Source organism: Toxotes jaculatrix, chromosome 12 (genome assembly GCF_017976425.1).
Source record: "Toxotes jaculatrix isolate fToxJac2 chromosome 12, fToxJac2.pri, whole genome shotgun sequence".
Lineage (NCBI taxonomy): Eukaryota > Metazoa > Chordata > Actinopteri > Toxotidae > Toxotes > Toxotes jaculatrix.
The window spans coordinates 13,937,466-13,948,540 of record NC_054405.1 but is presented as its reverse complement, the minus strand read 5'-3'; the positions used below and the strand labels follow the sequence as shown (position 1 = coordinate 13,948,540).

At 39.0% G+C, this 11,075-nt stretch overlaps 1 protein-coding gene across 2 annotated transcripts; it reads right to left on the bottom strand.

Annotated features, from left to right (window-relative positions):
* Window positions 1-470: 470 nt before the first annotated feature.
* On the bottom strand, window positions 471-8,901 carry LOC121191132. Of its 2 annotated transcripts, XM_041052218.1 has the most exons (7): window positions 8,708-8,901; window positions 4,776-4,834; window positions 3,207-3,330; window positions 2,962-3,079; window positions 2,738-2,811; window positions 1,223-1,453; window positions 471-1,100 (listed from the first exon to the last, which is right to left on the bottom strand). In XM_041052218.1, the coding sequence occupies exons 2-7, from the start codon at window positions 4,817-4,819 to the stop codon at window positions 1,056-1,058; spliced, it is 636 nt and encodes a 211-aa protein (XP_040908152.1). In that variant the 5' UTR covers window positions 4,820-4,834; window positions 8,708-8,901; the 3' UTR covers window positions 471-1,055. The 2 variants fall into 2 exon arrangements, with proteins under 2 accessions (XP_040908152.1, XP_040908153.1); XM_041052219.1 differs by lacking the exons at window positions 4,776-4,834; window positions 8,708-8,901 and adding an exon at window positions 3,505-3,592.
* Between the last annotated feature and the right edge of the window lie 2,174 nt (window positions 8,902-11,075).

Genomic DNA, 11,075 nt, shown 5'->3' with positions numbered 1-11,075 from the left:
GGATAATCCCAGAGCTGCACCTGAGATTACAAGTGGCCCGACAGTGACCTGAACAGTGTGGAAGAAACTGCCACGGAATGTTAGGGTTCTACTGTGACATCACAGGGACTCAGTTCTCAGCCGAGATCAGTTCAGTTCAAAATTACTTTATTTATATACTTTATTTGTCCCTCATTATGTATGCATGTATTTATATATACAGCATGTGTTGATTTATATTTTTTTATTTTCAACTTACATGTGAGAACAAACTAAACTGAACACCATCAGTTCATTCACACAAACAACAGCAGGCATCTGAACAACTTTCTCACTATGCACCTTTTATAAAGGATTAATATTGACTTTATCATCGGTGGTTAGTAACACCTTTATAGATCACTTATAAGTTATCAATAACAACAACTTAACACACTTTTAGGGAGCCAAGTTGTGAAAAGTCCGTTTCACTGGTTGGATTCGTTGACCGTGTACTTCCTTCCAGAAGAGGGCTGCTTTTTTAATTAATTTGTTTATTTTACTTTTTTAAAAATTCATTTTGCACAGGTGTATACAGGTAGCTACAAAATTAAATAACAACTGTACATACTGAGCTGTAAACAGCAGCTCACAGAAAAGCAGATATTACAAACACAGTCTTGAAAAGACTCAATGCTCCTTAGCAGCCCTGTCCTTCTATTTGTTTCAGGTACAACCAAACCTAAAACGCAGTATAAAAAGTCATGAAGAGAAATGTGTGGAATCACTGATAATTGTATGTGGGCTCTTGAGGGCTTTTTTAATATTAAGCTGTTTTACTGTGACTGATTTTTTGCACATGCAGTTTATTTGTATGAACACAACATTAAAAATATCAGAAAGTGCACATGAACACATGAAATAAGGAATGAACATGGCTAAGCCTAGGTATAAACAGACAGTTGTTTACCAGCAGAAACAGATATTGCACATAACTTTTAGGTGTCAAGTATATCCTGAGAGCATTAATACAAAGAAAGGATTTTTTTTCTTTTTCCTTTAAGTACATGCAACATTTTCTCAGATGATGACTCCATTTATTTGTCTGAGTTCCTCAGTCCTTCAAACAGCAGACACTTAGCCTGTGTAGAGAGAAAGAAAACAGTCAGGGGCTCTCTAGTAAACAGTGACATAAGCTAAGTGGTATGTTCGGTAGAGACTGTGGACTTGTGTGCCTCTATTTATATCTGTGTGTATTTACAACCTCATGCCACCGCAGTGTGTCAGGGGGCAAGCCCAGATGGCAGTGAGGGCAGGTGTGCATCTGATTGGGCACTTCCTGGTTTCTTTGCCCCCAGCAGGGTCCCTCGCTGCCCCACAGGGGGCGACATGTGGAGTGGGAGGACCAAGCTACACCAAAGTGAGGCCGAGGGTCTGTCTGGTAGCTCACTTTTTTGCCACTAGGGGGCAGTGGTGAAGAAGGATCTGAGTCTTCCTGCAACACAGCCACAAGGGAGAGCTGTGTTACCATTAATGGAAGATCTTCCCAAAAACTGAATTGCAAAGCATATATTTACATTGTTTTAGATGTGAATTTGAGTCTTGAATTGCAATGAGACAGCCTCTAGTAATTCTGGAGCTATTTCACAGGCAATAAGTGAGAGAACAATGCTGATTTTACTGGGATATAATGAACTCTTAACAACACACCTCACATTTGAAGAAAACCTTTGACAGAAAGTGCTAAAAGAAAGAAGATTATCATAATGTAATTTCATCGGGTCCTCTGTAAACTCATTCTTTCCATGGCAAAGCTTTGACACATGAAACACTAATTACTCAAATGTTTTTGTGCACTTGAGCTTTTCCATTTCACTTTACTTTATAACTGAACTCCACTATATTTCAGAGGGAAATTGTCAGGGTGGGCAGCCAGGAACACGAGGGAAGAGGTCCCAAATGCAGAAACCCCAGGACAGACAGATGAGTAAACTAAAAAAAGTCTTTTAAGTAAACTCAAAATCACTGAAAAGGCAACCAAGGTAACTCCATGAGGGGAAAACACAAGGCACAGGTAAAGGAATGAACACGGGGAGTAGACTCAGGAAAGCAAGGCAGGAACAGACTTGGAACAAACACTGGGACAGACTCAGGTAGGAACACAGACAAAATGACAAGAACAGGGCAAGCAAGGAGACTTAAATACAAAGGGGTAATGGGCAACAGGTGAAACCAATTAAGGCGGGACACCCAATCAAAAAAGGAGGGAAACCAGACAAAGAAAAAAAGAATAACTTAACAAAACAGGAACTACTAACAGAACTTAATAAACTAAACAAAAAGGGACTGTAAAGGGTTCAACAAATGTCCAAGAAGAGTTCAAAACAAAACAAAAGGGTTCAGAAAAGAGTCCTCTTAGAGGCTGATCATGGCAGGAAATATTGCCCAGTTTACTCTACTGTATTTATCTGACAGCTTTAGTTACTATGACACTAGGTTGTTTAGGAAAAAAGCATAATGTTTATTTTTACAAATATATGAAAACCCCTCTAAAACAATTACCGTTTTTTCAGCTTATATGTCCTTAAAATTGTAACTTTTTTTGCACTGTTATGTCACTGTTTTGTTTTTTTATTACTGCAAATTGAGGTTCAGTTTGTGTTTGTGAAGTTCAGGAAATGTGTTCACTGCTATTCAGAGAAACAGCTTTTCCTCGCCTCAATGTGTCTGATCAGCTTTGTCTCAGTGAAATAATGTGTTTGGTGATAAATGTTGAAACCTGTTTAGGAGTTTCAGGACGGTACTCTGAGTCAAGAGACCTCAGGCAATACCAGCAGGGCTCTGAGGGACGATCTGTGAAGAAACAAACTGTAAAAAACTACTACACAAACATTCAGAGTATCATCAATTTGGTTACAGAGGCAAATTACAGTAAAACCCCACAGGCCCCATATATTAGTCTGTGTGTGTGTGTGTGTGTGTGTGTGAGAGAGAGAGACTTACTCTGTTTGTTGGAGGGATGAGATGACACCGAAGGGGGGGTCACCTCTTCCTCTGTTGGCAGGGGGGATGATGGGAGGCAGTCAGCATTGTCCTGTGTGTCAGTGCCTGTCAGAGTCTCCTGAGTCACCAACCGTACCAATCAAGGAATAATACAATGACTATTTTCTTTAGTTGAGGTTAAAATAGATCTGATGGATGTGGATAATATAAATGCTGGTGTGGTGTTTAATTTTTTCCTGTCAAACCTGACCAGACTCTAACTCTCCATCACAGGCTTCGCTGTCAGCACGGTTGTCCTCCTCTGGCTCCTGGAGGTTTTCCTCATTGCTGTTCGGAGTCGGTGTGTCAGCCTGGGTAGAAGTCGTCCCACTGAGGTTTGTTTGTGAGAGAAGCAGCAGAATTAAAAAACATGCCCTCCTAACCGCCTGACTAGAAGGTTATCAGCCAATCAGTCTTCAGCTGATTACACAGCCTCAGCCTCTACTGTTACACTCAGGGCGAACACCTGATTACTTATAAACATTCAGACTCTCCTTGCCTTACCTTTCGGTGCTTTCGCCCTGTTCCTCCCTCTCTCCCTCCATTCTTGCTCATGTGTCTCCCTCCCAGGGTGCCTGGCGTGCTATTTCCCCTTAATCCCAATGTTCTTTGACTTTTCCCTCTCTTCCTCAGCTCCTTTTTGTCCTCCCCTCTGTCTGCCTCTCGGCTCTCTCTCCTCCCTCACCACGTGTGTGAAACGGAAACTCCAGGCTTTCAATATTTGATGTGTCTGAATAGCTCACAAGCAGGTTTCTGTAAAGACTAATCATGTGAGGGCTCTGATGTCTCTGTGGTGGAGTCTGCTTTGACATGAGCAAGCCAGCTGAGACAAACACTGAATGTAAATCCAGCAAATTCAGAGGCCAGAAAGTGTCTCACAACATCCACACCCCTCAAATATAACATTTATTAGACGTACATATACATATTACTTTATTCAGCAGCAATAAACAGTGAAAGGAGGTATTTATTTATTAGATTACATTAAAATGTATCTCCAGACCCTAAAAAATGCAGTTTCTAATTCAAGGTGATGATCAGTTAATTAATCAATGACCATCAGCTCTCAGTCTTTCCACAACATGTCAGATTTTTCTGACCATTTAGATAGACAGACAGTAAATGTGTCATTCTGTACAATGCGTTCATTCAGGACTGCCATCTTGTGCACACAACAGCAACTACGACTGCATTGTAAGTGACTCATCCCTCCAGCAGATGGAGGAAGAGCATTTCTTTTGTGCTTCATAAACTGCAGATGGACAAACAGGACCAAAGCCACATCACAAACCCAGGGAATTTCTGTCTCACTCTTTTCTCCCCTCTCTTTTGTCCATTTTGTCCTCCTGGCATTTCATTTTGTTCAAGAGCATCTCTTGCGTGAGCAGCTCTCGATTTAGCTCTCTGTTCCTGTGCTGTTAACTTCTTCACTGACATGAGTGTGCCTTTACAAACTCTAAATAATAAGATGTGATAGGCAGCACACCGCAATGAATGCCATTTTCAACCACAATTATCAACTAAATTATGTCATCTAATTTCAGGGTCGTTTTGAGCTGTGGAATGTCTGTGTACGTTCTTGTGTGTCTCTAAATAGTGTGTGTGTGCATTTTGTGCCAGCACATTCAGTGACGTGTGTGTGAGTGTGTGTGTGTGTGTCTGTGCGTGTCATCCTGTAAGTGCACGGCAGGTAGGGAGTAATTTGAGTGTTTTTCCTGTATATGTGTGTTTTTTGTGGGAGCAGGGAGACAGGAACATAAGTGGCGATGACTCACCAGTCTTTTGTGACAGTGGCGCAGAGAGAGTGCTTTTCACCCATTTCCCTCCCTTGGGGCTTGCATACAAAACAAGAAATGGAGAGAGGATGAAGAAGAAAAGGAGAGGAAGATTGTGTGTTAGAGAGCATTAGGAGGAGTGGGGAGGGGGGCATGGATAATTGGAGGAAAAAAGGGTGAAGATGGGAATGAGGGTAGAGAGTGGGATAAAGAAAGGGAAAGAAGAGATGAAAGGAGGGAGCAAAGAGACAAGGGTTGCAGAGATCATAAACAAAGGATGCGGTTTCAAGGGAGAGGCCTTTGCAGCTTTGCCTCTGTTGTCCTAATGGCTGGTAAAAGCATGGCTGATGAGGCACATTATGTGGCAAAAGATTATGTTTAACAATGGCAGTTTAACGGACAACAAAATTAAAAATGAGGAAGGGAGAGCCGCGATGACGAGGTTCAGATTTAATTTGAAAAGCTGTCTGAGGTCAGGAGCAACATCATATGGGAAAGTTCAAACATCTTGACTCTTTGAACAGATTCATACTGACATACTGTCATACTGAGATATCTAAAGAAGATATCTAATGCCCATGGAGAGTCTCAGCAGCCTGCTGGATAAACAACCTAGTGTCATACACTGGATGCAAGGCATGAAATTTGCTGTGCATGCTTCAGATTGATGTCCTCTGAGGCATATCCAGGTTTGATAGCATTTTAAGCCATTTTGTGATACTAACACTCACTCTATACTTTTGCCCAGGGGTGTCTATTTTGGTTGTTTTTCATGTCTCGTGTTTTTTTTTCTTGCAAAATTTTAGGTTTCTACTCTCACAACGGTTTTTGTATCCTCATTTTATGTCATGACAAGCTAAACCCAATATCAAAATAAGAAACAAGTTGCAAGCTGTTAAAGCTCAGTAATGTACAGAACAAGCACCAAAGCATTGTATAGATTTTCAGTAAAACTTAGACTATAGAGTTTAGTGGGTCAGAAGAGGTGTCCTGGCATGCCTTGGTGGTGTTTAACTGTGAAGTTATTTAGTCACAGTCACAAATACTGCAACAAAGATGGGTCATGTTTCAGGTTAAATGCCAATTAGCAGCATTTCTCAGATACAAAGGAGGTGTGGAAATCAGCACTTTGACATGTGAGTATTGCAAAGCAACATGAGGCAACTAACAGAGCTCAAAGGAAGCCAGCTCATCTTGGTCTCAGTCTCAGTCAAAACAAATGGCAGAATCAGATAAAAAGACATCAACATATGGCAAAAAGAAAGAGGAAGGGTATGATGGCCATGCACAGCGGTTTAATTCAAGTAATCTCAAAATCTCCCTGTTTTTAATGAGAATGCTTTGGCCAAAACAGAAGCACAATTATGCCACACAGCCCAACACAGAGCCAGCACACAGCAAAAATGGGAATAAGCAAAGAGGAAAAACCCTCAACCACCATTTACTGAACAAAAAAAAAACATAAACAAGATACTGCTAGTTGCCATGCAACCTCATATGACAAATTCTGGATCAGTGTTTGCAATGCCGATTTGGTCTTGTTTCATGTGGTGTTCATATTATTTTTTCCAAGCCATGTGTAAACACATCTGTCGCACCGACTCTTGCAGAACCAGACCTTTTGCCAGTGTTGTTCATTTTGTACTTTGAGTGCGTAAACATTTGTATTACCACTGTGTAAATTAGTGTAAACTCTATACTTTACGTGCATAGTAAATTCTGCTTAGCTAATATCACGCTGACATTTAAAGTTAAAGGTTGAACCAAAGTCCCACTGCTGCAGAAGTTCATGATCATTATTTAATCAGGTTTTGAAGGTCTTATAGGCGTATTAATTCACTGTTCATACTACTAATGGAAGCATTTTTTCCCCTCATGTTTCTGCTTCTGTAAATGCATGGGTTTCTTGGGGCCATAGCTGATGAATTGCTGTGCTGTCAGACTCTTTTGTGCCAGGAGCTGGATGTATACCAAATTTTGTGCCTGTGAGAGTTGGAGGCTTTTGAAAAATTCAAATTGCATTTTAATTATAGCACACCCACCAGGCAAAATATAAATGATTACTATAAGGGCGTAATGTGATCTAAAGCCTGACACACAATTATTCCATTGTGCTGGAAATTTTTTAAATCTCAATTGTGTAGTATGCCACAGAAATATGAATGTGGGAATGTAAATAGCAGCATCTCAACAATGCTCTTTTTGTGCACAGCTTGGCAACAAGGTGTAAAGGAGGACTTTATGAAAGGCTCCTTTTCATAAGCAACAGTTTGTGAGCTTCCTCTGTGTGGACCTCGTGTTTAACAGAGCAGAACTGCTTAGGTCTCAGGTTTCAAACCATTTAAATGGTACTGTATGAGGGTAAATATATATATATATATATATATATATATATATATATATATATATATATATATATATATATATATATATATATATATATATATATATATATATATTTATATTTGTTAGTCATTAAACTCTGCCATGAATTCTCATCTTAAAGGTTATATTCTCAGTTTAAAAAAAAATGTTTTGTTGGACAAGAGTAAGACAGATCTGAATTCACTCAGACATTATACATTGACCAGCCTGTGTGAAATAAAATATTCACCAATACAGACTTAGGTACATGAAGAGGAAATCGGTTGGATTAACTATTAAGAAAATATATATATTATATATATATATATATACATTTTTTTTTTTTTTTTTTTTTAAACTTAGAGAAAAAGAAATTAAGTTAAACTAAAAATAAAATAAATCTGGTTCAATTGTTCATTTAATTATTAAATAATAAGTTGTTTTTTGTTTGTTTCATTTCTATTGAATTAAAAATTAAAAGTATTTTCATCTTATTTGCAGTTAATTAAATTAATAAAAAAATATTATTAATTAAATAAAGATTTGAATTCAATGAGTTATCACGTTTTATTTAAAGGAATACATACAATGAAATTCAATTCAATTAAAGTACTAAAGTAGTATTTGATATTTTGTGATTGTTAGAGGGCTTAATCACCTCTGAAGGAGCAGAGGTGAGTCCAGAATCAGGAAAGGCAGATGTTTGCCCAATGTCTTGTTAGATCAGTAGAGATAAAAGCTGTCATAGGTCAAAGATAATAGCTGATGTGACACCTGAGCATGTGGATAAAAGCGAGTTACTTTATGTTGTGATGTTACTGATGGCGACAGTGTTCTTCAGCTGTTTTCAGCAGCTGTTTACTCTTCTGAGCTGATTGGAGCTTGTCAGCTGATCAGCCTACATGGTATTATCCTCTTAAATCCAGTCGTCATCAGAAACGTCAAACTCAAAGTGTGCAGCCAAACCTAAAAGTTCATTTTAAATAGCAGTGGAGATCCCAAAGTTTCCAAACTTATCAAACATGTCCATTCCAGTCCTGAGTGTCAACGTAGTATATCTTAAAACAGCTTTAATCACTATTTGTATAGTAACAAAGGATCACACGGCTGTGTGAGTGTGAAAGGGCTCAATTGTAGTGATGAACCCACAGAGAATTCCACCTTAAAGCTGTTTAAAAGCCACCGATTAAACATGGCACTTCTATAACATTGTTGGACTTATGTCAGGCAGAACATTTTGCAGAGATTTTGCATTCCTCTTCATTGTCAAAACCTGCAGCCTACATTACCTGAGTACTTACTTGAGACAAAAACCTTTATACCACTTCTTTCACAAATGCAGCAATACTCTCCAAGATGTTAAGAAATGATTAATAATTAAGTTAAGCTTAGTTATAGACTCTATAGATATGAGAAAGGTATCGATCATCTCAAGTAACTCTCTGAAAATGTCTAAAATGTTGAGCTATTCCTTTGCTTTTTCCTACCCAGCAACACAACCACAGCGTGTGTCATATTATTGGGTTGGTAGACCTATATATATAAGTGTTAGAAAAAGGGCCACTTACCGGTACTCAGCTGTCAGCTGCTCTGATTGTCTTGTTGATTCTGGTTGGGTGTTTTTCTTTATCCCAGTACAACTGGCTGATGGCCAGTGGCCTCAACAAATAGACTCATTCATTCTTACTGTCTGTCAGTGAATATCCTGCTGGGATATCTACTGAAGGTACAAGCTGTAATTAAAAATCTGACTTCATAACATGGTGTCCAAGAATCAACTCAACATGCCCAAAATAAAGCCATGAAAGGCACCATTCCAATCAACTGGTGAGCAAGCAGGCAAGATAACATGTGATTAGAGCATATTGACAGCCTGCTAATCACCGTCAGTGTTTGTACCATTGACAGCATACATAAGGTTTGTTTTGATGCCAAACAAGCAGCAGCCAGAAGCACTTCAAGGAATTATAGCAGAAGGGCATACTGCCCGTGTGAAGTGAGAGTGTGCAGGAGGTGTGGAAACAAGATATGGCAAAACCTATCTACCAAACACCTTTCCACCGGCCGATTGGCTGGCTCGAGGCAGGAGTGAACATGACTCAATCTTTATCTTGAATGCCAGCAGCTAAATTACTATACAGCTCAAAGAGAATGTTTGTGTGTGTGTGTGTGTGTGTGTGTGTGTGTGTGTGTGTGTGTGTGTGTGTGTGTGTGTGTGTGTGTGTGTGTGTGTGTGTGTGCGTGCGTGTGCGTGTGCGTGTGTGTGCGTGCGTGCGTGTGTGTTTGAGTGTGTGGCCCTGCGCAGTAAAGTGTACAGATGGATGACTCATCCACCAATCATGTGACTCATCAATCACTGCAGTTACCATTTCCCTCCCTCCTTCTGAATTTTTCCTTTCTTCAGTTATTCCTCCCCTTTTCAGTCCCATTCTTGCTTTCTGTCATGTTCATTTTGATTGTCTGGGTATATAATAAACTCCCTCTATAGGTTTTTCCCTCATTTGTCACCATATTGTTGGGACTGTGACATACATGAGTCGTGCTGCCACTAAGCTGCAACTGATTGTCTCCCTCTTTTGTGTATTTTGATTTGTTTCGCTACTCGAGAATCAAGTGTTCTTGCTCTATTTGCTGCTATACAAGTACAACATAGCACTCTCCAGAAAGCCATTAAAAAACTGAACTTTAATAAAATAATTGCTTTTATTTTTTATCATATAGCAAAACTAGTAATCATCATGCTGTTATTTACACATTGCACGGGCATATTTATTTCACACTGTACATCTTACAATGCTAAAGGTGACATCAACAACAACACTCTCCTTTTACAAGACAGATGGCTTCACTGTGGACACAGTGGCCCTCTTCCTTTGAGATTTCTTTTTTTTTATGTTCACAGTTTATTCAGAGAAAACAACCCTCTTGAATTCTCCATACTGTTTTATTTTTTCTCTTTTTTTGTTCTTTTTTTTTGTTCATTTTTTAAGATGCAAGTAGAAAGACGTGCATTTAACGGTTTAAGCACAATCCCTGACTCCCCGGCCTGAAACTTTTCGATGAATTTCTTCTGAAAATGAACAGAATGTTTGTAGCCTCTTGGTGAAGATCTGTTTAAAAAGGCTGCAGAACAGAATGTGTGATTTTACTGCCATATGATTTCAAGTACTTTTTTTTTTCCAGAAAGAAAGGGAAAAATGAGATGATGGATATGGTACAAGAAAAATGGCAAAAGAACAATGTGTGAGGACACAAAAATATGTGAGAAAATATGTAAACCGGAGCTGAATGATGAGAGAAAATGAAAAACAAGACATATGTAATGAGTACTGTGGTGGTGGTGATTGTGGATCTGCCATAAATATGTTGACACAATAACTTCTGGATCCCGAAATGATTGAAAACCCTTAGTCCACCAGGTTGGAAGTGTTTAGTGTTTAAGTTTGTGCTTTTGGAGTCCACAGGGTTTCTACATTGGGACCGGCTGTGATAATAATATTATGCATTATGGTATTTCCCTTATAGAACCATGGTGCTTGTAAGGCAAAAATCTGAATCTTGAGTTTGAAAAACTGAAATGTGTGTATTTGGCACCTTTGCAAATTGCAGCTGTTTAACATTGATCCAATCAGAAATAAGAAAGGCAACTACCCTACCAGTCTAAAGTTTTAGAACACCTCCATTTATCCAGTTGTTAATGAAATTTACATAATGTAATGTCCCACTGTTTCTGAAATGAAAGCACAGAACTCAGAAGATAATGACGTTTTTAAAAAAGGACTCATGAACATTGTTCAGAAAGTTTGTCCAAACACTGTTGTGTTGGACAAACACAACAGTGTGTGTTGTGAGACTGTGCTGGTCTTCATGGGTTCATGGGTTCTTTTCTTCTAATGTTTTGAGCCATTTTCTCGTTGTGGGATAAAGCCCCTGACC

Excerpts from the sequence above, each read along its gene's own strand:
- LOC121191132 (XM_041052218.1), bottom strand. The coding sequence starts at position 4,819 with ATGGGTGAAAAGCACTCTCTCTGCGCCACTGTCACAAAAGACTG. Across the intron at positions 2,812-2,961 it reads TCATCCCTCCAACAAACAGA|ATCGTCCCTCAGAGCCCTGC; the intron begins GTAAGTCTCTCT and ends GTTTCTTCACAG. Across the intron at positions 1,101-1,222 it reads ACACACTGCGGTGGCATGAG|GCTAAGTGTCTGCTGTTTGA; the intron begins GTTGTAAATACA and ends CTCTCTACACAG.